Source organism: Schistocerca americana, chromosome 4, assembly GCF_021461395.2.
Source record: "Schistocerca americana isolate TAMUIC-IGC-003095 chromosome 4, iqSchAmer2.1, whole genome shotgun sequence".
In the NCBI taxonomy this organism is placed as follows: Eukaryota; Metazoa; Arthropoda; class Insecta; order Orthoptera; family Acrididae; genus Schistocerca; species Schistocerca americana.
The window spans coordinates 383609154-383636622 of NC_060122.1; the positions used below are offsets into that span (position 1 = coordinate 383609154).

General features: G+C 42.3%; 1 protein-coding gene across 1 annotated transcript in view; it reads left to right on the forward strand.

The window, feature by feature from the left end:
• Nucleotides 1-27469, forward strand: part of LOC124613923 (multiple epidermal growth factor-like domains protein 10) — a 145372-nt gene that overhangs the window by 103615 nt on the left and 14288 nt on the right. The window contains exons 10-11 of the mRNA XM_047142676.1: nucleotides 5167-5292; nucleotides 11959-12084. Of these exons, the coding sequence (XP_046998632.1) occupies nucleotides 5167-5292; nucleotides 11959-12084 (252 nt within the window). The remainder of the gene's footprint in view (nucleotides 1-5166; nucleotides 5293-11958; nucleotides 12085-27469) is intronic.

Sequence of the window (27469 nt, forward strand, 5' to 3'; positions counted from 1 at the left end):
GTAAAATGTTGTGTAAAGTATACCATCGTAAAGCATTTGGTGGGCTAATTTTTAAACTTGCCTTATATTTCGCGTGACAGCTATATTTCAAAAATTATGGACAGCAGAACATTGAGAGTAATATGTCTACATATTTTGTTAATATTAACTCACCTGATGTGTTTGCAATCGAATTTTAGGTGTAGAACTCTAGCTTTTGTCCTTTAACATTAGTTGAATGAGCTATATTTTTGAAAACATCGTTTGATCGGATTCTGATACTAGACGGCGGCAAAAAGGCTAGATTCCCTTTGAAACTATCACCCTATCATGATTTTTAGTTGTGCCTCAAATTACGGTAACTATATATGGGATAATCACTGGTTGCTGTTGTTGTTGTGGTCTCCAGTCCTGAGACTGGTTTGATGCAGCTCTCCATGCTAACCTATCCTGTGCAATTTTCTTCATCTCCCAGTACCTACTGCAACCTACATCCATCTGAATCTGCTTAATGTATTCATCTCTTGGCCTCCCTCTACGATTTTTACCCTCCATGCTACCGGACCAACCAACCGGTAATCACTGGTTACAACATTCAAAATATGGATTTCTTACACAGATCTGAAAGTAAAATTTCAGAAGATAGTTATGGTTGCTGTGTTGATGTTAGAGACATGTCTTGTGTATAACAAATACAGCATTTACATAAGCCCCTTTAAAATGTGCTTCCAAGCTTCCCAAAAAGGAGCCAACAAATTGAGAATGACGCTGTCGACATAAAACAATCATTGCAGTAACATTCGGAACGTTGGTAACACAATACCGTAATACATTGATTTACTGCTAACCAGTTGATCGCTTAGAAACCCGTTCATGTCAACAACGAGATGTTTAATCATTTCCAGCTCCTCTAGTAGATTCAACTTCTCCCCCTTCTGAGCAAGGTCTAGTATCCTCAGGTTTTGTAATGTGGGGGTTAGTGCCCGCTGGACTTTAGATGCTCAGCAAATACGGAATTTTGGTTAATCTGACCTTTATTAGTTAACAAGCACTCCATAAACATGATTTTGAAGCTTCTGCCAGTCTGGCCTATATATGACCTTTCGTAGTCAATGCACTCCAATCTATGTACGCCCGACCCTGCATACTTATCTCTCGGGCGGCATTCATTATACTGAAGCTTATTGGCTACCACGTGGCTTCGCCGACACTGCAGCTGGGAGCGCATCTCAGCTGCCATGTGCGGAGGGAATCTGTCGTCCAGTTAAGTCGGACGGGAAGTGTTACACACTGAAACGCAGTTGCGATAGATAGAAAATGAATAAAATTACAATCCTGGTTTCGACACTAAATTTTCTACCTTTTCTCAGTTACTCATCATACTGCCTAATACGCTGATTTTTGGAATTACTGTCCCTGTTTTAAAAGTGAGTGCACTGATATTTATGATCTTGTTCTTTGAAATTGTACAATTTTTCATTTACAAACTGCTTTTTTATCAAGAACTGCGAAATAATTCCCCAAGTCGTTCGTCTGTTATCGTTTCGCGTCGGCAGCAAGAATTAGTAAACCCTCAGACAACTGGAGCAATATAGACGGAATATTTAAAACTCTCTTTCATTCAGTGGATTTTGAAATATCATGGGAAAATCTCAATGATGTCGCGCCAATGCGTTCATTCATGCACGCCAGTAGCTTCTACATTTCTTCTGCCATTTATAGGTTATACATTGATAATGTTTGACGCAAGGTTCTTAGAAAGAAATAAAAACTTCGAGCAAAGATGACACACAGCTTTGAATGTTATGATGCTACTTTTAGCTGCTATACTGTTGTGGGAATAGCATTATAACAGTAGATATAATACGTGACTCCTATGGTAGTGTGACTGACGTAAAACAGATGGCGCTCAGTTTCGGCTGATAGTTAAATCATATCCGGATATTGATAACTGGTTAATTCGATAACGGCGAATTCTCGACAACTTGAAACTTCCTGGCAGATTAAAACTCTGTGCCGGACCGAGACTCGAACTCGGGACCCTTGCCTTTCGCAGGCAAGTCCTCTACCAACTGAGTTACCCAAGCACGACTCACGTCCCGTCCTCACAGCTTTACTTGTGCCAGTACCTAGTCTCATACCTTCCAACTGATGCAGAATGGCTCTAACGCTCTAGCAGCGGTTATCGAAATTCGGCATCCTATTTTTCTACATCTACATAAATACTCCGATAGCCACCGAATGGTACATGGTGGAGGGTAGCTTGTTTAAATGCCAGTAATTTCCTTTTCCGCTCCACTCGCTCGTGGAGCGAGGTAAAAACGACAAGCCCTAATTTACGATCCCTTATTTCTCTTATCTTCGCTTTTCTTATGCAAAATTTGCGTTGGTAATAGTAGAATTTTTCTGCAGTCAGCTGCAAATGCCGGTTCTCTAACTCTTCTCAGTAGCGTTTCGCGACAAAAACGCCCTCTTCCCTCCAGGGATTCCCCTTTAACGAAGCATCTCCGTAACATTCGCATGTTACGATACTGCAGTGCCTGCGTTGTCCGTAAGTTAAGCGTAATGTTCCTTCGAGCAAGCTTGCATATCCGGAGAAATAGGCACTGCGGCGACTACAACCGTTATAAAAGAATGAAATGTATTCACAGTTGCACGTATGGACAACCATCAGCTCTATAATGGAATGATGACAATGTAAATTTGTGCCGGACTAGGACCCGAACCAGTATTTCCCGCTTATCAACGAGCTGTCGCCAGACCATTAGGCTAGCCGAGTACGTTTCACAGCCAGACCACGTGCCTACGCCTGCACTCGTACATCCATTACGTATATTCCCATACGGGAGACACATCATAATTGAAAGTCATTTGCCCAGTGTCTGCGGGTAAATGCGATATTGCAGGGTCTGTGTTCAGAATGAGATTTTCACTCTGCAGCACATTAAAACTGTGTGCCGGACCGAGACTTGCCTTTCGCAGGCAAATGCTCTATCATCTGAGCTACCCAAGCACCACTCACGCCCCTTCCTCACAGCTCTACATCTGCCAGTAGAGCACTTGCCTGCGAAAGGCAAAGGTCCCGAGTTCGAGTCTCGGTCCAGCACACAGTGACTGTGTTGTTCAGAAGTACGACGCAGCGTTCCTTCGGACTTGCCTGCATTAAAATGTCTCCTTTGCACGGAAAAATACATAATGGATGTATGAGTGCAGATTGTAGATACATAGTTGATGACACATGGTAGCTTAGGTCCGACCGTGAAACATACTACGGTAGCCTAATGGAAAGACGCCGCTCGTGATAAGGCGTTTCAGCCATGGTTTGCAGGATATCCTGTGAGAAAAGGGCAAGGCGAATTTCGCACGAGCGTTGCTTTCTAAATCCGTGCTGATTTGTGGCCAGAAGCTTTTCTGTCTCAAGATCTTCCCAATGGTGTTTATACTGAATTATATTTAACGAAATAAAAATTAATTAAACCCGGTTCATCTATTTGAATAACCCTGTATCATAAATTTAGCGCCTCTATTACACTACCGGCCATTAAAATTGATATACCACGAAGATGACGTGCTACAGACGCGAAATTTAACCGACAGGAAGAAGATGCTGTGATATGCAAATGATTAGCTTTTCAGAGCATTCACACAAGGTTGGCGCCGGTGGCGACACCTAGAACGTGCTGACATGAGGAAAGTTTCCAACCGATTTCTCATACACAAATAGCAGTTGACCGCCGTTGCCTGGTGAAACGTTGTTGTGATGCCTCGTGTAAGGAGGAGAAATGCGTACCATCACGTTTCCGACTATGATAAAGGTCGGATTGTAGCCTACCGCGATTGCGGCGTATCGTATCGCGACAGTGTTGCTCGCGTTGGTCGAGATCCAATGACTGTTAGCAGAATATGGAATCAGTGAGTTCAGGAGGGTAATACGGAACGCCGTGCTGGATCCCTACGGTCTCGATCACTAGCAGTCGAGATGACAGGCATCTTATCCGCGTCGCTGTAAAGGATCGTGCATCCACGTCTCAATCCCTGAGTCAACAGATGGTGACGTTTGCAAGACAACAACCATCTGCACGAACAATTCGACGACGTTTGCAGCAGCATGGACTATCAGATCGGAGACCATGGCTGCGGTTACCCTTGACGCTGCATCACAGACAGGAGCGTCTGCAGTGGTGTACTCAACGACGAACCTGGATGCACGAATGGCAAAACGTCATTTTTTCGGATGAAACCAGGTTCTGTTTACAGCATCATGATGGTCGCATCTGTGTTTGACGACATCGCGGTGAATGCACATTGGAAGCGTGTATTCGTCATCGCCATACTGGCTTATCACCCGGCATGATGGTATGGGGTGCCATTGGTTACCCGTCTCGGTCAGCTCTTGTTCGCATTGACGGCACTTTGAACAGTGGACGTTACATTTCAGATGTGTTACAACCCGTGGCTCTACCCTTCATTCGATCCCTGCGAAACCCTAGATTTCAGCAGGATAATGCACGACCGCATGTTGCATGTCCTGTACGGTCCTTTCTGGATACAGAAAATGTTCGACTGCTGCCCTGGCCAGCACATTCTCCAAATCTCTCACCAACTGAAAACGTCTGGTCAATGGTGGCCGAGCAACTGGCTCGTCACAATACGCCAGTCACTACTCTTGATGAGCTGTGGTATCGTGTTGAAGCTGCATGGGCAGCTGTACCTGTACACGCCATCCACGCTCTGTTTGACTCAATGCAGAGGCTTATCAAGGCCGTTATTACGGCCAGAGGTGGTTGTTCTGGGTACTGATTTCTCAGGATCTATGCACCGAAATTGCGTGAAAATGTAATCACTTGTCAGTTCTAGTACAATATAGTTGTCCAATGAATACCCGTTTATCATCTGCATTTCTTCTTGGTGTAGCAATTTTAATGGCCAGTAGTGTACATTCCTGGGATTTGAAAAAAATGTCTAACTGCTGTATTATCGATCAATAAAAAGAACATTTAAAAAGATGTTACAAGGAGAGTGAGTCTAACGTTGACTTAATAGATCGAGAGTATAGAGTATTAGCAAACACACAGTGTATTCTTCAGTGACACGTCATTCAAGATGTATGAACACATACTTACTAGTACGATAACAATGCATGTGGAACGAGAAGCCGAAAGGAATGCAACGGTTAACTGTTTCCAGAACTGGGCGACGAATGTGTGTCGTACAGCGAATGCACCTCTATGTTCGAACACTCCATCTGCAGCGGTGGCCGGTGCGTATGCGGTACCGGCTACCTACAAACTGGGCCAACAGTCTGTTCCGTGGGTAAGTACCTGGCACAGCGCTGAAACACGCGCCGCAAGTTATTATTATTATTATTATTATTATTAATGATAATAATAGGACTAATGTAGTTGGTACAAGAACTTCATAGTTCGCAGATTAAGTACTATGGCAAATAATCCACATAATTAATAAGATATAAATGTACAATATTTGTTTCGGAGCTGTTGTTGCCTTCAGTCTAAAGAGTACTTAGATTCAAAACTCCTTGGAAGTCTATCTTGTGCTAGTCGTAAACCGCCTAAATACAGCACTCAACATGCATTTAAACGTCCTTAGTGTGTCAATATTTGATCTCCCACCACAATTTTACTCCCCCTCCACAGACACTCACTCCCCCCTCCCGCCTTAATCAATTTTAGCTATTTCGTTTTGCCTCTCGCTGTGTCCAGTGAACCGATCCCTTTTTCTACTCGTGTCATGAATTTCTCTTCTCCTTTATTCTATTTAGTGTCACTTTATTAGTTATTCGTTATATTGATCTTCTGTAGTAGCACATTTCAAAAGCTTACATAGGCTTCTTATCTGTATTGTCTATCGCCCACGTTTCACTTCCGAACAAAGGCTGTACACCAAATAAATACCTTCAGATAAAACTTCCTACAGCATACATTTATATTTGATGTTAAAAAATTTCTCTTTTTCAGCAACGCTTCTGTTGCTATAGCCAGTTTTGTATCCCTTGTCTTGGTGATTGTCAGTTATTTTGCTGCCGAAATACCGAAACTCGTCTACTACTTATAGTGTCTCATCTATTTTCCCCCAGCATCGTCTGATTCAATTCCACTACACTCTATCGCTCCTTTTTTATTTTTGTTGATAGTTATCTTATAATCTCTTTTCAAGAAGCTATACATCCAGTTCTACTGCTCTTTCAAGTTCCTTGCTATCTCTGGCAGAAATACGTCATCGGTAAACTTTAAAGATTTTTTTTTTCTGCGTCGCACGGAGTAGTCACGCTGCCTCAGGCGCCTTGCAACGGTACGCGCGGCTCTCCCCGTAGGAAGTTCGAGTCCTCTCTCGGACATGGGTGTGTGAGTTTTCCTTGCCGTAAGTTAAAGTTAGACTAAGTAGTGTGTAAGTCTAGGGACCGATGACCTCAGCAGTTTGGTCTCATAGGAACTTACCACAAATTTCTACTTTTCTTTGTTTTGTTTCTGCTTACTGAAATTTAGTTCCGTTTCCAAATTTCCCCTTTGTTTGTATTCGATGTACCCAAAATGATCCACAATAGTAAATATATTTAGTGTCTTTAGAACCAAAAAGCGGGAAACTGCAAATGAAAATTAAGGTTTTGTCAGATTTTATGTACTGTATAGTCTGAATTTAGCTTGAAGACCGTGTAAATTTTTGTAATGAGACAAAGACATTCTAATTTCAGGAGTCGGTCAGTTATTGATAGGGTACACCCAGCTGAATTTTTATGTATGTTATACAGCTCTGTAGTAGCGCGTTCGATCACAGGGGCGTATTCTCGCTCTACGAGAGAGAGGGCTTATAGACTTACCCAACGTTGCGAACATTTCCAAAGATGACTGTTTCACTCTGTGCTACTTTTACGGCCGCCTGATCAATATCGACTGCTTGAAGTGCTTATACCTTTCGTGCCCGCATTTAAATTAGCAACCAACCGCTGGTGAGCTCACTGCAATAATGGAAGTGGGTTTTGTGCTTTCGTGTCGTCTTAACCTTTATTGTGTTGTTTTCTTTTTTTTCGTGTCACAGTGAAAAGGTTGCACGAGGTCCTGGTGTATTACTACCCGTATTCTTTTTCAAGAGAGGCGAAATGCATGAATTGCCTGAAAGCAAAAGGGTATTTATAGTTTACACAGAAAAAGGCTACAATGTGCATAAATAAGATGGTAATAGATAAGTCTGCTTTAATGAAAATTACTTCAACAGTGAAGCAGTCAGTTTTACGTGATAAGAAAAATAATTTTCGATGTTATATGTCACGTAGCGAGCAAATAAGTTACAGGCGATAAAACAAAACGTCATTTATTGTGTTCTAGATATTGTTTGATGTGTATTCTATATTTTATCGAGCCAATAAATGTGTATGTTGGGAAATGTTTGGACGCTACTTTTCATATTTTTTTCTGTTCTGATGCGTGTAGAGAAGTTACCACACGGCTTTCGATAGGAAAATTCACTATTAATTTTGATTTGGCCATTATAAACTCTATTACCATAGTTTGTTCCTACATTTTATTAAAGCTGTCAAAACACAATTTGGCGCCGTCGTGTAAACGAAAATGACCATTCGAGGCAAACGACACTCAGTGCAGGAACCATACGGCAGAGGCGCTGTAGTAGACTCACTTGTGTCTAGTTATCAATTGAGACAAGAACGTCGATCGTGTAAAAGAGGCTATAATCACGCGGAGTCAACCTCGATAGCTGAGTGGTCAGCGTGACAGGGTGCCATGCAAAGGGGCCCGAGTTCGATTGCAGGCTGGGTCGGAGATTTTCTCCGCTCAGGGACTGGATGTTATGTTGTCTTCATCATCATATTATCCTCATCGACGTGCAAGTCGCCGAAGCTGCGTCACCTAAAAAGACTTGCACCAGGAGACTGGGTGGTCCTAGCCACACGACATTTCATTTCATTTCATCACGCGGTAAGGACGACGCATTTGTTGGCTCGCTATAGACGAGTGCTTGGTAGCGTGAAGGCGAGTGAGGCCGAGAATCGTGGACAGCTTGCGGTGGACTAGGGGTGCCGCTTTCTCGCCGGCCGGAGTGGCCGAGCGGTTCTAGGCGCTTCAGTCTGGAACAGCGCGATCGCTACGGTCGCAGGTTGGAATCCTGCCTCGGGCATGGATGTGTGCGATATCCTTAGGTTAGTTAGGTTTAAGTAGTTCTAAGTTCTAGGGGACTGATGACCTCAGCAGTTAAGTCCCATAGTGCTCAAAGTCATTTGAACCATTTTTTGCCGCTTTCTCGACTTCGCAACGCGGATGCAGTGCTCAAGAATAACAGCCATCAGACTTAACGATTGTTCAGTAACGGAAATCAATGTAAAGGCATTGATATTTCTAGGAAAATCAACATTGTCGACTGGAATAGTTGTGTACAGTGTTCAGGCAATAGTATGAGATCCAGTATTCCGACAAAATGGTTCAAATGGATCTGAGCACTATGTGATTTAACATCTGAGATCATCAGTCCCGTAGAACTTAGAACTACTTAAACCTAACTAACCTAAGGGCATCACACGCATCCATGCCCGAGGCAGGATTCGAACCAGCTACCGTAGCGGTCGCGAGGTTCCAGACTGAAGCGCCTAGAACCGCTCCACCACACCGGCCGGCAGTATCCCGACAAATGGAGGCAGATGGTATCAAATTTGATGCCAGTAGTACAGTATATAACAAGACGGCAAAGATTCAGGTGGTAGGCGGTGGAACTCAGTACAAAGGTAATCGGCTATGTGTGGTGTCAGTGTGTGTGTATGTGGCTTTAATGTGGATAGGAAACAGACGCCTTTCATGAAAGTGCGTGTTGTGTACATTAACCACTATATTAACAATGACACGCGGAAAAGTGAAATCCAAAGATGAAAAACAAATGTGACTGTCTAATCGTCCAACCGCCAAGAAGCTGAACCGTTCAAGTACGGTGACCTATAATTTTGTGAGATTTGGCGCACGATATGGACGGAATGGTAAACATGGTCTAAGTAGAAAATTATTTGAGGCGTCGAAACAGTGCCTTTTGAACAAAGCAAGGGCCACACAACCCTATTATTCTCAATTTGTTGCTGATTTATAGTTGTCATTAATTGGCACATGTATACGATAAATTCTGTCAAATGACAAACATCTTTCATTACAGGAACGACTGCAGAAACTTGCTGTAATCCCAAAACATAAACGGGCTTGACTAGAGTTTGCTGAGAAACGTATGTCGCAAACTTCAGAATGGAATAAATTTATCTTCAGGGATGAGAAGCAGTTTAATTTAGATGGGCCGGATGGGTTTCAATGTTATTAAGATGATCTCAGAACAGAGCAGCAGCTAAGAATAAGCAGAAATTTTGGAGACGGAAGTGTTATGATTGCGCTGTAGGCAAATCATGGATTGCTTGGCTGTACGCTAGAATGAACTGTAATATTTACACAGAGATGCTAGAGACGAAATTGATTACAATGTATGAGTACCTAGCGAACGAAACTCTGATGTTTGAACAAGATAGTGCATCTGTTTATGTTCCTGCTGCCACCAAAATGTGGTTTGAAGATAAAATCTCGGTGTCTTGCCCTGGTCTGCACGTACCATGGATATTAATATCGTGGATAACCTGTAGGCAATACCTGCATGACGTGTTTATCACAATGGAAGGCAATTTGAGGCCGTAAGTAAGCTGAAAAGTGCGATACAAAAAAAGTGGGTGACAATTCCACTGCAAGAACTGCAAACCCTAGCAAAATCAATGCTGAGGTCAATTTTTGAGGTAATTATAAAGAATGGAGTTTGGACAAAGTACTAACAGTGCAATAACACAACAGGACTCTTAGTGCCTTTATACCAATTTCCATCCAGGAAATACGAACGCCTAATTTTGTTACTAGTGTTATGAAAAAACTATGCAGCTACATCATGATTGTTTATGTCTTATATGCATCTACTACATTCATAATAAATTCGGTACGGTGTGCTACAATTATTGTATTCTTACTTTAGTAGAAACACTGCCTATACACAGATTTCCACTACTGTACATTTGTAATGGTTGCCAAAGAATTTTTCTTAATTTTTATTTCTCATGACGCGTATCGGGTTACCCCGTCATCGATCTGAGACATAACAATACAATGTAACGTCGAATGGAGAAATGTACATTACAATGAAGCAATGAAGCTAGGTAACATACCTTTAAGATCCTTACACGGTATCTTATCACTTATAATCATTCCGTAATAACATTAGTGCCAAAATTTGCTCAGAAATAACAATGCTTCATAAAGTAAACAATCTTAACATTACAATTTACCGAACAAATGCTGTACGTTTTTAACTGAACTCTATTCTGGGAAATATGTTCTGTACAACTTACCTAAAAACCATTTAACAGTAGATGTTTGAAGATAATACAAGCAATGCTTTAACAAGCCATGGAGGTGCACAGCACATTCAGTGAGCGACAAAACACATGAATTGCAAAATATGAGAAGTAGGGAACAGGAGGATTTTTTGCGACAAGCAAATGAGATGCCGGTTCTTTATGTAAAATGGTGTGTAGAGCTTGTGGGAAAACATTGAAACTTTACAGCACGTATTATGTAACATTCGACATGATGCAGTTCTCATCCACTTCCCTGAAATTTCGTTCCGCCTGTACTCATTTTTTGGTGTAACTAAAGCTAAATATTATTTATACCTGTAATAAGCGTTCACATTCGCAGATATGCCTTTGTCATATGCATTTTGATACTGTTACTAACGCCGCCTAGCGGCAAAGATTCTTTACCTCATAACATGTTGTACTGCCTGAGCCAGTTTAGTCACTTTTCTTGCATTGGAATGACTATAAATGACAGGATACTGTGATCGATATTAAAGATTTGTTACTCAGCTTCAGTGCTTCAATGTAATGCATATTTTTGTCTTCCGCCTCACATTCTGATCTTAAGCCACAAAACTCATAATGGGGTAACCCGAAACACATCATGAAATGTTAAAAATAAAGAAAAAATATTTGGTGACCAAGACAAGGGTATAATCATTAGTACCAATATGGTCACAGATCCCTTCAAAGGCTTTTTGTCTCAGATGATAAAATTGGACTTTCATCACACGTTTCCTTGGAGTTTCAATTCAATTTATTGCGACCATATCCAGAAACTCTGAAACAGGTCATACATATTCAAGACCCATGATTGACATACAATGCTTTATAAGCCATGACAATGGAAACTATCGCTAATACTAATGCGGAAATAAAATCTTGAGAATATAGTCAAATAAGAACAACATGAAATAGAAATAATTCAATTACAGTTCTAAGTGAATAACTTCTAGCTTATGTAACTAGATCTTTCACTCTGTGTGTCGGAATAGGTCGAAGTTTGCCGACTATCTACGACTATTCCTCCATCTAGATGTATTCTTACAACAACATTTTTCACTGCCCCCGCTGGTATGAGCGTGCCTCAGCAAACATTGGGTCTACGCACACCCGTCTGTGTGGTCTTTGCATTTTTTTCTTTGTTTTTATTTTTTATAGTTTCTCTTAATTGTATGTATTCGTATGTATCATACTCTATTATGATAGAAATCTACATTTTCCTTCTGATCTGTATTCGTTATCTTGAGATTCAGTGGGTTTACTTAATCTTAAGGACTGAAAGTTGAGCAATTCGTTTTTATTCTATGTGGTATCATATTAACTGTAGTTCTTAAGTTTTAGTCCTTTACAGTTGTTTGCAGATCACATTCTAATTGCATTCTCTCTCTACCTGGAAACGACGACGGGGACCTGATCAGCGGACCTTCCTCTCCACTTTCATAGATTGCTTAGTTTCCGCTTCCTACTCGATGTAGGTGATTGAGATACGGTCCTTGAGCCGTTAATAGGAGCACAATAACTCGAGTCGATGCAGTCTAGGAGTGAGTCTTTCATTTGCCCTTTGTCCTGTTTTCTAGGTGTGAGTGGTCAGTGTTCCGATAACGAGACATGTAGCGCTGTCTCTGGAGCCATATGCAACGGAAAAAGGTGTGTCTGCGAGGACGGCTTCACCCTGTCAGCTGCTTCGGACACCTGCCTGCAGGGTAATGACTGCATTCTACATTACCTTTTTCTCTGGAAATTGTATGTTTGTCAGAACGCGTTTAACAACATTTCTCAGTAGCTAAGCAGCTGCTTGTCGTGTGAGCGCAATATTCTGCAGTTATGTAAAACTCCTTCGTGTTAATGCAGTACAACGCTAAATGTGCCGGGGTTCTACAACGAACAAAAATATGCGAATAGGCAGCAGTCTACAACTACATCTATATGGCTACTGTACAGATCAAGCTTAAATGCCTAACAGAGGGTTCATCCAACTTCCTTCGCTCTAATTGTCCTGTTATCCCTCCCTCGAACAACGTGCGGAAGAAAGAAAATCTGGGTCTTCGCGTGCGAGCTTTCATTTCCCTTATTTTATTATGATGATCATTTCTCAATAAAATATTTTCACATTCGGAGGAGAAAGTTGGCGACTGAAATTCCATCACAACGACAAACGTGTTTGTTTTAATGACATCCACCTCAAATTGTGTATCATGTCCGTGACAGTCTCCTCGCTATTTCTCGATAGTAAAAAAGTGCTGCTCTTCTTGAACTTTCTCGATGTACTCTTTTAATTCTACCTGGTGAGGATCCCCCACAGCGCAGCAGCACTACAAAAGAGCATGGTCAAACGTAGCGTTGGCAGTCTCTTTGGTATATCTGTCGCATCTTCTAAATGTTCAGACAATAAAACATAATCTCTGGTTCGTCTTCCCCACAACATTTTCTATTTCTTCTTTCCAATTTAAGTTCTTCTTAATTGCTATTCCTAGATATACAGTTAAATTTACGGACTTTAGATTTTGTTGATATATCGTGTAACCAAAGTATAACGGATTAGATTTAGCACTTATGTGGATGACCTTATACTTTTCATTATTTAGGGCCAGTTGCCAATTTTCGCCATACAAATATCTCTTTTAAATCGTTTTTCAAGTCGTTTTGACCGTGTGGTGACTTTATTGGACGATAAACGATAGCATCATAGCGCCATCTGTAAACAACCTAAGACGGCTGCTCAGATTGTCTCCTAAATCGTTTATATAAATTTCAGTGAGATCACATTCAAAATTTGTGGTGTTCTTCAAGTCTGGTTGACACAAAAGTGACGGGCAGGTGATTTTTGGAAACGTCCGCACGGGTTCGTATCATCTACTTTTGGTTTTGATGACAACAGCGGCCCATCGTCTAAGGGTATCAACGAGACGCTAGATGTTTTGGACAAAAATTTTGATTCTTGAGTGCTCGGTACAGCATTAAGTTTCACGGTTCATATAATAAAACTATTTCCTTCTTGTTATGTCCCTCCCACTGTTTTTCTTTAAGCTGGAGGCAGAACCAAGCACACAGTACACCAGTACACCCGCACTCAGACATTCGTCCAGATACCTAATATTAACAAATGCAAATTTAGGTAATGAAAATCGGAAATATCTCAATTAGGAGCTTCAGCGTATTGAAAATAACCTCTAGCCAGTTGCACAATAAAGTTTTATCAAACTTTGACCAATGTTTCAACAGTTTTAAAAAAAGTCTTCTACAGAATTTATTGTATCTAAGAACAAATACTACGAGATTATGTGTGGAACAGAGATGGTATAATTACAATAAACAAAATTACAGAAAAGTTTATAAATAATTTTAGTTTAGCATACTCATGTATATTTGTATATTATCTATATCTGATATTGGTATCGTTGACTCTGTCTAGTATACGTGACGGACGTCCACTTAATCTCCATTTGAAATTCATGAGTGATAGCTCTCTACATTAGGGCTTTATCTTAAAAAATTTTTAAATACCAACATTTGACAATGGATGCAGCCACGTGAAGTGTGCCACATCAAAGATTAAATATAAAAGGTGACATCTGATCCTATGGAACGCAGGTATGCCAAGTACAGAGCTGGTGACATGCGTCAACTGGCTGAAGAGCAGAGGCACTAACGTCAGGTCGCCTTTGGCGGTGGCAGGTGGCAGCGTGGGTGATTTCACTAATATATATTATTAACGGAATTAACATATTAACTAAGCAGTTGAAAAGATGGAGATGGGAGAGGGGTAAAAAAAGTTGTACCATCAAAGTCATGTGGATTATAAAGAGCCTGCACTCAGGTAAACATAGCAAACTCTTTAAATATCTTCCAAAACGCACAAGAAGCACTTCCCCCAAGCGGATCCTCTTTGTCCTGATTCCTTGCCCCCATCTGCTCCTTTTCCTCGAACATATCCCCGTCCTCTACACCTCCTTCTGACTTGCTACCCATCATCCCCTGGTAACTCCTCTCCTCTCCTCTCCTCTCCTCTCCAACCCGCACTCTCTGCCACGCCTTCACCGTTGTGCCCCCCCTACCCTCCATCTCTACACCCTTCATCTCCTTTCCCAAGGTGGCTTCCATTGATGCCCTCTCTCCCCCCTCCTAACAACTCTGATCCTCACCTCCCCCTCCCTCACTCTGTCCTTTTCCCGGGCTCCCTCTCCCCCACCTTCCATCCTGTTTTTTCCCGGCCTACCCTCTGACTCCCTTCTCCCTGCGAGTCCTTTTGCTTTCCCCTCCACTGCCTTCTCCACTCCTTCTCGCGTCCGCCTTTTTCTATGTCCTCTCCCTCCATCAGCTCTCCCCCCTTTTTTCCCCCTCATTGGTCCGGGTCCTCCTCTGCCGCCCATCTGCCGTTGTGTCGCCTCTATAGTGCAGTTTTAAGTGAATGTTCAGTGTTGTGCGTCCCCTGTCAGTTCTGTGAACAGCCACCATACTGTCACTAGTTTTTTTTTTTTTTTTGTTTTTTTTTTTAAAGTTCACGAGCAAACAGAAACCAGAACATCGCCATGTTTTTTCATTGTGCCTGTCTACTTACTATGTATCCGCATCGTCAATGCCGTGTTTTTATATTTCAACTTCCACCAGTTTACAATTTTTTACAATGTTGCCATTTTATCACCTGTTTTTATTGTTTGTCTATATTCACATTATCTTTTTTAACTTTTCTGTAGGCTGTAGAGATTCCGTTACGTTGCTGCGAGACACCTCCCCCCCTTGAGTTTCAAAGCAAAAACGCTTCAAGGATGTATTGACATTGTATAAGGCACCAGTACTGACGCTTTAAGTATACCCCTGACGTGAAGGAAGACTGTAAATGGACACACTTGACGGAGAAACTGAAAATATTTAAAGGAAAATGTAAACATCAGCTATCAAGTGTGTGATATTTTAAAAAGTTTTAAGACAATGCCTTACAGAGTAGAGCTACTACTTTTACATCATGTCTTTTAAATGATTATTAAGCGTTATGCAAGCACATGTACTAGAATGAATCAACGACTCCCACATCGGATATAGACAATATGTAGTTCTCCGTGATTATACGTCACTAAAATTATTTTCACACATTTTCTGTAATTTTCCTTATCGTAATGACCTTGTCTCTGTTTCACATACAATGTCGTAATATTTCTTAATAGGTACAGTACATTCTAAAGACAGTTTTAAAACTGTCGAAACCGTGGTCACGGTTTAATAAACATGCATTTTGCTGCTGGGTGCCATGTTTAAGATCGCATAATTTAATTAGTTGTGTTACACTATTGTCAGAATATTTGTGTCGTATTTTAAGAGGCTGAATATTATTTGATTGCACGGTAACGAAGCTAATGAAATGGATATTCGTGAACAGCCTCTGTGAATGAAGTTATTGTTGACACATGTCAGTGGATACATACCCTCTCGTTAATATGTGTGTCCCAAGAAGTAGACTGAACTTTTGAGATTTGGGTGATTGTAGAAGCACTACAGACTACAGAGTCACTGTTCTTTTGAATCAAGTATCCCACTGATTGGAAATGAGGCAAAGGGTATCCTATTTGCGAATATATGAGAGAGGATTTCCAATTCCAGCGTTCGATGCTAACCAAGGGAAACTTCCAAAACGTCTTGGGCACAATTAAAAAAGATGGTAACTATTCAATAACAACAAAGTAAACATGAGAGGTATTGATTTCAGTTCAGTTTCAATGAAGTTGAGAACTTACAGAATTCGCATTTACATTGCTTTCTCTGCGCACACCATCACAACTTAAATTTGTTAGTTCCCTTGAAAAATATGTTTCGGTGTCCAAGGGCGTGTGCATGAGAGTGGCTCCTACCTGACGTCGATCCATAATGGCGGCTGGCACAGTATCCCTGCCTGCATTGTAATTGTATCCAGTATGTCGACACTTTTTCTATAATTTCACAAAATTCACAGTTGAAATTGTTGATGGTGCTAACAGGCGATGGATTGATGGATTACTGTCTTATAGAAGTTCATGGGAGTAAGATCGTACTCCTAATTTGAACGAATGGTTATCGTTAACCGAGTATGAACCACAAAGAATAACATGTACTACGCCCTCACAATTTTTCCTTACTTAGCACTACTTGTATATACGACGTTTCACATAGTTCTTCCTTTGAACAAGAGCACACTATAGACACTCACTGTAGCAGCTAATCAGCTGAATCCCTTTTTCTTTCTAAACATTACCACTCGTTGTTGGTCAGAGTGCGCTCTCTTTACACTACCTACCGCGCCGATAAACAATTCTTAGCGTCCTCTAATTTTTCGTACCTTTCGACGACTTTACAGCCAACCAGGCCAACATATTCCATTACTATTATCCCTGACCACACTATCATTCCACTGTCCTCATCTCCCTGTTCCTCTGTGGTTACATAAATATCAATTCCTCTGGGTATACCACGTATAAGCTGGAAAATAAACATTTACGGTATTTCCTACATAAATTGACATGCTGTGTAACACAGATGACACTATTAAAGGAAGAGAAAAGAACCTGAAAATACGTCACACTATCTCAGTTCATAACATGGAATATGTGCCGAAGAAGATGGAGGTTTTCTTAAAAACATCTCATATTATTTGAAGTCCAGATAGCCGTAATGTGGCTGAAATCTGATTGTTACATCGATAATTGTATTAAAATTATCTTAAGTCTAAAATCTTCTTTAAAAAAAGACAGTTATCATTTTCAGTTATGTCTAGTCTCACCATGAAAGTGCAATTAAACGTTTGTAAAGAGTATTTCCGAACACATTCCGTGTTAATTACTAAGTGGATAGACGCTACTTAGGCGTAAATTATCCGAGCTATAAATTAATAAAAACCTATCCAAACAACAATGGTAGCACACATTTTCTCAAAACAAAACACCAAGTAACTCATTCTTCTGTCGTTATAACTCTGAACCAGTACAGAAACACAGAATCGTCACGATAGTGTCGGTTTAGTTTACACACATCCAAACTCACGTCCTTGACAGAATTAGAAAATTTCTGAAATTACGTTTAAATCTTCTTTCGAAATTAATTTAACTTTGAGAGAGAGATGTGGAAGCTGTTACATGGTAGAGAGCAGGGGAATTTGTTGCAAATCTTATAGAAAATATTTCCACAGGGTGGAGGCAGTTTTAGTGGGAAGAACAGTGGAGAAATTGTAGAGACTCTCCTCTCGAACTGCAGAATATGCAGAAGTAACATTTTGAGGAGCAGGAAGCGAAACTTTGTGGTCTTCAGGAGCAACAGGAGAAAGCAACAAATGACCTATTCACGATCAAGAGGGACAGAGGGGATGAGGGTGGTTGGGGAATATAAATTGTTAGGAAGGCAGAGATAAAGAGAATGCGATCTGGTAGTTCTATTATAAACACTAAAAAAGATATTAACCATTGCTAGAGTTAAGTGCAGAAGAGGGCCGAACAGGACTAATAGCAGGAATGTGCAGCACATCTTAACCACGAGCAGAGAGCGTTGAAATGTGCAAAATGGTAGGCAGAGAAAAATACTGCTGCTAGGTAGAAGCCAAGGGGAGGCGTAGGCCGTTAGTTAAAGGAAATCTTGAGGGCAGGTACCGGACCACCAGCATATTCAAACCAAATGTAAAGATTAATCACGTGATAGAGAACTTATGGCCTTTATGTAAGGATTTTTCGAAACAAGGCCATATATAGACAGTGGGTGTGGAAAGATACAGTTTGGACATAGAGCGCATGACATTGGTGGTGGCCTAGACAAAATAGCTTCCCTCATTCGAAGCATGAATGTAAGCTTTGCGAGGTGCCGGGGCTAGCAGTGTATTTAACACTAAATTCTTCTAGAATCTACACATGTAAATGATGCTCTAAGCCCCCCCTATTCTAACTCCGACTTTTGCTGTTGCACATGGATTAAAAATATACGCGAACTGACTGTAATCAACCCTGCAAGTGGAGTAGAAAAGAGTTTGGCACCTGTAATAATTTAATTTGATAAATAATTTAAATAAAGGAAGGTTTCATTAACGTAGTGACAAATGATAGGGTTGCTATACCGGTTAACAGAATGAAAGTTCTGTCCAAAATAACAATATGATTTATTAAGACTAAACACAAAATAATAAACAAAAACACATGAAACATTTACAATACATCAAATTGGCTCAAATTGGATACTCAAACAAACGCTGTGAAGGTGAAGTTGTCCCTAAACTAGATTGTGACGTTTATGACGAAGTGGTATGTGGAGCCAATTCTTTGCCACTCAAATCTTAAGAGAGACACACAGCTAACCCAACATTAATTGCTGCTACGTTAGTGAGAACTCAGACAATGAACACACAAGATAGAACAAAGTTAGAAAAGCCGAACAGGCGCGTTCTGCTGAGCTCTGATTATTGCCTAGCAAAAATGCCTGCTTTGCCGGTGCTGTCTTCTTAGCTGCAAGGACACGATCTGGCGTACTAGAAGCGATGGCTGGTTGGCTGGCTCTGAGCACTATGGGACTTAACATCTGTGGTCATCAGTCCCCTAGAACTTAGAACTACTTAAACCTAACTAACCTAAGGACATCACACCCATCCATGCCCGAGGCAGGATTCGAACCTGCGACCGTAGCAGTCGCGCGGTTCCAGACTGAGTGCCTAGAACCGCGAGACCACCGTGGCCGGCGATGGCTGGTTGCTTCGACGTCCCGTCGTGGTGATGAAAATGTCGCGAGTATAGCCCGAAAAAAATTGTCCTGGTCTGGTTGTTCCAGACTAAAGACTTCCTATCAATACAAACGCGCCTCTGAGGGAGATGAAGAAGGCTCGCCACACAATCACTGACGGTACAATGATTGATTTTCACAAGTGAAGTCACACAATAACTCCGGTACAGTCAACTTTAGCCAAAACTGCCCAAGACAGACAACATAGACCGCTTGTATGCAGAACGCTCAATTGCCAACTGTACTCGGAAAGTTACGTTGAAGTCGAAACTTCAGCAACTTGGTTAAACAGTTGCAATCAAATAAAAGTATGTTAGACAGCCAACGGAAGGCCGGCTGTCCAGAGCAGCGAGAGCTCAGTTTTGTAACCTACTCCGACTAAAAGGCGAGAGCCGACTACCCCACAAGAGCACCCGTACAAAACCGAACACAGAACATTCCCGCCCCCACGACAGTGGCTGTGGTTAACCGTTCCAATCAGCAACTCGAAAACCGGCGGAAAATTCCACTCTATTGCCGGAACACTACCTTTCCACCAATGGAGATTCCTGGCGCCAATTTCTGCGCTGATTTTGCTATGTCACGGAGCTATGCCCTGAGCAAGCCAATCACAGTTACGATTTTGCAGAAAGCGCGGGAATTTGTCCGCCACAACTGCCTGGGTACACAAGTCATTCCCATGCCTCGCTGGTAGCCCGCCAGAAAGTGTTTTCCCTAAGTTTCTGCGAATTAACGGAATCTCTAGCCCAGCCGCTCCTTCAGGCCCCACGGGCGTGTCTTTTGACAATGTCGGCGTCTGGAAAGCATTCACTCGACTCCCTCACACCCGTCGGCTTACCCTTTCAAGATCAGCTTAGCCCACCTGTCACCGGACCACCCGGGTGACGAGAGACGCTGCGTGGGAAGTCCGCGTGTGAAGGAATAGCAACTTTTCATTGCATGCAATTAGAGAGGAAAATCGTAAGATAGAAATATGAGAGGGGGCTCATGCCACCCCTCATAGCCCCTACGCCATTTTAGATTGTAATTGGTGAGCGGTTGGCTCACGTAGGAGCAAGGTAGTGAGTCAATCGCCCAAGAACAATCTTACAAACTGACTCCACATGCTGCACTCTATAAAAAAAAATCACTGCAACTGAAAAATGCAGCTCATAAAGGGAGGATTATTTATGATGTAGCCAACTTCACCTTCTTAATATCGAACTCTAACACTCACATCACACATCCATACCCAGGGAGCCCTTTCCAAACACCGATTCACACAGACATTCACTCTCTAAATATGGCCCGGGCATGTGAGCCAAATATGGAGCAATTTATTCTTTGCAATCAGAGTTGGAGTGCTCTGCAATTAAATGCCCAGGATGTTACAACAATTTGAATCATTAAACTAATCTGAACGCACTCACACATGATACTATTTAAGTTAACAATCTCTTTGTGAGCTTTCAGAATCTAATTACAACCTCCGATTCATTCTGTCTCCCTGCAGCAAGAATAACCTTTAGAAAATGTTCCCTGAACTGATGGTCCATTCACAATGACAGTGGTGGTATCTGCTTCAGTTTATGGGGACTTCAGGCACACTGTTTGCATACACACAACAATAAATACAAAATACAAACAAAAAACATGGTGTGGAGAACAATGCAGAAATTTGTAATTTGTGCGCCCTACTCTATCACTTACATAAGAATTACAGTGTAAAAGACAAACACATACAAGGTATAACATACATTACAAAAACAACACTGAAGAAAGAAATTTAAGAAAAAAAACAAGGTTGATGGGGCGTCAAGTTGTGCTTGCACATTGCCCAATGTTCACGACTGTGCTGAGAATAAGGCACTAAATCACATTGCTGGAAATATTCGAAGCACTTCTCAAATTCGTTAGTTTCTCTGAGGGGGTTGGTATGTTGAGTCATATGCATTGGTGCACATGGTTCCATGTCTTGAGCATCGGAGGGGGGCTTTTGGGATGGGGCCACAGTACTGACATCACATAGGGCTAAACGTCGGGTTTTGCTGCTGCATTGTTGCAACAGCAATAGGGTGTGCTGGAGCATCTGCAGTACGCTGTTGAGATTGCAGCAAGACCCACGCATATGATCACGGCAGTACGGTAGGAAGACATAGGCTCTCCTCATGTCGATTAAATGTCTCTGAGGACTACTAGTTGGGATGCATCACTAGTCCAGGTCTCTTCTCTCCCTGGACAGTACTTTAAGTTTCCCAATATTCGACGAGTGATGATGGCACGTGGAGTGACTCCACAAGTGTGTGAGGTGTTCCAGACAGGATCGAACAAGGTGCGACTATTCTTACAACTGCTCTCTAAGTGAGAGGAGAAGTTAAAAATGAGACAATTCATTTGTTAGAGTTTGTGGCACGATACTGATTTGTGTATGCAGATCGGCCAATGCTAGTGAGTTGTAAACACTCAAATAGGTGATTATATAGCGTCCCTTTCTGTCCTGAGGCACATGAGGCGCAGGTTCTGACAACTTATGTGATCTTCTTGTACTCACGACAACGTGGTCTGCCGCAGGGAATCCCTCCAAACGGCTGTCACGTCCGGAGAGATAGCTGGCTGTTGCGTGCTGGTCGCGTGTCAGTGTCAACGGCCAGCCACACTTTCGCTTGTGGCCCGGCGAGGGCTGTCTGTCGCCTAATCCCTCAGGTATACGGCCCGGTGACTGACAGCTTGTAGGACCGGATGCTCTCGCACCCTTCACGACAGGTGGCGCGCTGATGCTCCCCTTCTTGCAGGTAGCCGATGACCTCTTGTTTTTGCTCTGCCTGGCTTCTGCATTGCCACGGTTCCCGTCATCTGCACAGTAATAAATTAGGTGATTATGCAGGTGAAAGTTTTACTGAGTTATAAAGAACATGCAACTATTCTACATTCGCTCGCCCGTCGTTCCTCCACTTGGCGTCTGTGGTTTGGTGACCTGAAAAATAGCATCCCAACAGGCGCGCGCCAAACACTTATGGTAGAAAACCCCCACAATATTAAGGATCCAGCTATTGTTAAATCCTAAAGTTTAACTTATCCTAGTATATAGTACTCTCCTTTTTTCTATTTTTAGTTATTTATTTATTTATTGTTTACCTTATACAATACTCTTACATAATTCCTGTTACACTGAGATGTCTCGCTGCTCGCCGCTATTGACGACAGTGACGTGCGCGCCGTACGACATGGCCTCCGAGTTCTCACTACGCCTCACTGAAACTCCAGAGACTGGGTTAGCCATAGCTATACAAGACAATAAATTTATAGTTGCAACTTTTTTTTCTATGTGATGCGGTTTTCGCGATCAAAGAACCTTTCCAGAGGCAATGCAATATGACCAAGCCAGGACTGGTTCCTGTTGAGGATTCAGTCACCCACCACACGCCAGCTACACAGTACGTCACGAATCTCCAAGTATAATTCCTTGGTTATTCATCTGTGACAGTCACGAGCAGCACTCTAAATCCCCAACCAGCACCTTGGCATGGTAGGCTTTACGTCCGCATTTCTACCGTCTAGCGAACCATTGGAGTCAAACGCTCACGGGTTCACCCCGACTTGCAAGACAACGATGCTGGTGCATCGCTGTATAAACTATACTGACCATATTCATCCTCAAAATCACGCAATATGCCACAATCTTGCAGTGCACTCACGCGTGCTTGCAAGCATTGTTATGAACGCCTCGCGAACTGGTTGTGGCCGCTATGGAGCGTATCACGATTTCCCAGAACGCTTCTAGGAGCACGTTCTTGTATGCGCCCGTTTGTGCGACGTCTCCTCACTCATCATTATCCCTCAACATGGACACCAGACAGGAGAGGACAAAAACATTGCTCATGGAATGGTAGTGCCTCCTACTCCATCGACATTGTAAATCGCGAAGGTAAACCAAAAAGGATAGCAGCAGTAAATTCTTATGTGAGACAACGCAGCGTGTTAATACTTAAGCAATCTTAATCTATTAACGCAAGTATCATTGTTATCTGTAGCAAGGTTCATGTATTTGCCCTTTCTACTATGTACACCACTTACATTACTACTATAGTAAGGTTCATGTATTTGCCCATTCTACTATGTACACCACTTAAACTACTATTATTCCACGAACTTCTTTGTGTGAGAGATGTGGTGAAGTCATATGGACTAGCGCCAATCCCTTGTTAGACTCCCCCTCCTCTGGCGTGCATTAGGATTTGCAGGTCTAATTTCAATCTCCTGGTTCTCCTGTTGTTCTTGATTTCGCTCTCTCCAATTACGGTCACTTTGCCGTTCGTTCTTACTCCTGTCCCCGCTTCCTTGTCTAGCATGACCCTGTTTCCTCACGTTCTGGTTTCCGTGTCTCTGATTTCCAAAACCTTGGTTAGCGTAATCTTGATTTCCGTAACCCTGGTTTCCTAAATCACCAGTGCGATTATGCCATCTGTTGTCGTCCTCCCTTGCTGGTCGTTGGTATTTGTTACTCTGCTCCTTCTTCCTGTCCTTTGGGTCTTGTTTGTCAAAGACAACTTCGAGTTCACGCAATAGACTCTTGAATGTTTCTATGTCAGATCCACACTTCCCGACAAGTGTCTGTTGGTACCTAACTGGCAATTTGGAAAAACAAAATTGTATGATTTCTCCCTTGCTGTATGGACTGTCTAAAAATTGATTCTGCTTGAGTAAATCATCAAACAATTTGGTTGCGCTCCTTTGCCCGGACACTTCCAGTTCAGGACAAAATATTATTTCCTCTTTAATCCTGTCTTGCGTTTCCTTTGACCAGTAGATCCGCAGGAACGCATCAACAAATTCCTGATAAGTCTGGCACGTCGCTGCCACACCCCGCATCCTTTCCGCGGCTTGGCCTTCGATGTGTCCACACATGAATTCTAATTTTGCCAGGGTTGGCCACGATGACGGTAATGAATTTGTAAACTGCATCACCCAGCTCTTCGGATGCATCGACCCTCCCTTTTCTTTGAACTTTCGGAATTTCAGTAGCGACAGGAAGTGATTGTGATCAAAATCCTGTCTGATCCTCGCACTGGTGTTGTCACTCGTTCCCGATACTTGCACGTCTGCTGAGTGTCCTGATCTATCTTTCTGATAACTGTGATGTGCTACCTCTGTATCACTGTGGAAGTGAAATTCAGCATTCACTCTTCTAAGTGGTCTGCAATTATTGGAGCTATTACTCGCTGTTTCTGTGTATGCATTGTTAGTTCCGCACTCTGTCACTGGGCTAGAGCACGGCGGGCTTTTCCTCGGAGACACAATTCTGTGTACTCCATCATTGGTATCCGAACGCGCAGTACTCGTGTGCCCGTTTCGCTCTAGTTTTGCTATTCGACTCTCTACTTCTTTCATTGTTTCGTGATGTTCATAACCGCGATCCTACCTTGGGTTTTTAAGAACGCTAGGGATTTTGAGTGAGCTTGTGTCGCACGTCGCAAGCGCCGTACGAGTTGAGAAGTTACTTTTGCGATTTTCATTGCCCCTGTTGCTGCCGTTTTGGCTAGGCCAGCTACTTTTTGTGCTACCATTGACATTTCTTTTGCTTCTCCACATTCTTTCTTTATTGTTAGTAATTCCCCACTAATTTACCCTATATGCGAAATTATTGCCTCTGTGTCCTTCTTACGCTGTTTTTCATCTTCTTCCTTCTCCTTCTTACGTTGTTTCTCATCTTCTTCCTTCTCCTTCTTACGCTGTTCGTCAGCTTCTTCCTTCTCCTTCTTACGTTGTTTCTCATCTTCTTCCTTCTCCTTCTTACGTTGTTTCTCATCTTCTTCCTTCTCCTTCTTACGCTGTTCGTCAGCTTCTTCTTTCTCCTTCTTACGTTGTTTCTCAACTTCTCCTTCTTACGTTGTTTATCATCTTCTTCCTTCTCCTTCTTACGCTGTTCGTCAGCTTCTTCTTACTCCTTCTTACGTTGTTTCTCATCTTCTTCCTTCTCCTTCTTACGTTGTTCGTTAGCTTCTTCTTTCATTGATCGTAGGAAGCGTACTATTGGGTTAATGTCATCATTTTGATCCTCGTCACACATGGGTGATGTAACTCTGGACACCTGGGCGCTAGAGCTCTGACGTGACCGAGCTGGACTCTCTCTGCACTCGTTCGTTTGATTATAAACTTCTGCTGCCGTCTCGACCTGTGTGCCTGTCTCTGTTTCATCCTCTATCTCACTATCATGGTCGCGACGTTGCTCTAAGATCGCGTCCAAATCACCTTCCTCATCAAAGACCCTGTCGTCCTGTCCTGCTAAAAATGTGCCCATCTCATCTCCGAACCTATCCTCGTCAGTAACCTGCCTCTTATCCATTATGCTATTCTCTTTTGTTTTAGTTTCGCTCGCTAATAGTCGTGCCTTACTTCTCGTGATCATTCATGAAAAACCAAATTAATCCAAAAATTCACAATAAAAATCATCTACTCCCAATATTTTTTTACATAGACATAAAATTTCAACAACACCGTTCCAACGCTGTAACTACAAGCACGATTTGTTGTGGTACAGAAACTAAACGCAAACCTGACAAAGTGTGATGTGGTACAGACACCACATCAAAGAAACACAAAACACAATGAACAAACAAAAAATATATACATTGAAAACAAAAACAGTAATCATACGCCGCTACTTAAAACTAATCACGGAACTACAAGAAAAAGAACTAGGGTATTAATCAAAAGAAGTAGAGAGAAAAAGAATTTGAATGTTCCTACTAAGAATACTGCTTGTTAATCAGTGATTCACAGGAAAGATCCGAGGCTAAGGGTCGCCATTTTATGCGAGGTGCCGGGGCTAGCAGTGTATTTAACACTAAATTCTTCTAGAATCTACACATGTAAATGATGCTCTAAGCCCCCCCCCCCCCTATTCTAACTCCGACTTTTGCTGTTGCACATGGATTAAAAAAATACGCGAACTGTCCGTAACCAACCCTGCAAGTGGAGTAGAAAAGAGTTTGGCACCTGCAAAAATTTAATTTGATAAATAAGTTAAATAAAGGAAGGTTTCATTAACGTAGTGAGAAATGATAGGGTTGCTCTACCGATTAACAGAATGAAAGTTCAATCCAAAATTACAATATGATTTATTAAGACTAAACACAAAATAATAAACAAAAACACACGAAACATTTACAATACATCAAATTGGCTCAAATTGGATACTCAAACAAACGCTGTGAAGGTGAAGTTGTCCCTAAACTAGATTGTGACGTTTATGACGAAATGGTATGTGGAGCCAATTCTTTGCCACTCAAATCTTAAGAGAGACACACAGCTAACCCAACATTAATTGCTGCTCCGTTAGTGAGAATTCAGACAATGAACACCCAAGATAGAACAAAGTTAGAAAAGACGAACAGGCGCGTTCTGCTGAGCTCTGATTATCGCCTAGCAAAAATGCCTGCTTTGCCGGTGCTGTGGACGTACATTACCAAGCTGTCTTCTTAGCTGCAAGGACACAATCTGGCGTACTGGAAGCGATGGCTGGTTGCTGCGACGTCCCGTCGTGGTGATGATAGTGTCATGAGTATAGCCCGAAACAAATTGTCCTGGTCTGGTTGTTCCAGACTAAAGACTTCCTATCAATACAAACGCGCCTCTGAGGGAGACGAAGAAGGCTCGCCACACAATTACTGATGGTACAGTGATTGATTTTCACAAGCGAAGTCACACAGTAACTCCGATACAGTCAACTTTAGCCAAAACTGCCCAAGACAGACATCATAGGTCGCTTGTATGCAGAACGCTCAATTGCCAACTGTACTCGGAAAGTTACGTTGAAGTCAAATAAAAGTATGTTAGACAGCCAATGGAAGGCTGGCTGTCCAGAGCAACGAGAGCTCAGTGTTGTAACCTACTCCGACTGAAAGGCGAGAGCCGACTACCCCACAAGAGCACCCGTACAAAACCGAACACAGAACATTCCCGCCCCCACGACAGTGGCTGTTGTTAACCGTGCCAATCAGCAACTCGAAAACCGGCGGAAAATTCCACTCTATTGCCGCAGCACTACCATTCCACCAATGGAGATTCTTGGCGCCAATTTCTGCGCTGATTTTGCTAGGTCACGGAGCTATGCCCTGAGCAAGCCAACCACAGTTACGATTTTGCAGAAAGCGCGGGAATTTGCCCGCCACAACTGCCTGGGTACACAAGTCATTCCCACGCCTCGCTGATAGCCCGCCAGAAAGTGTTTTCGCTAAGTTTCTGCGAATGAACGGAATCTCTAGCCCAGCCGCTCCTTCAGGCCCCACGGGCGTGTCTTTTGACAATGTCGGCGTCTGGGAAGCATTCACTCAACTCCCTCACACCCGTCGGCTTACCCTTTCAAGATCAGCAGAGCCCGCCTGTCAC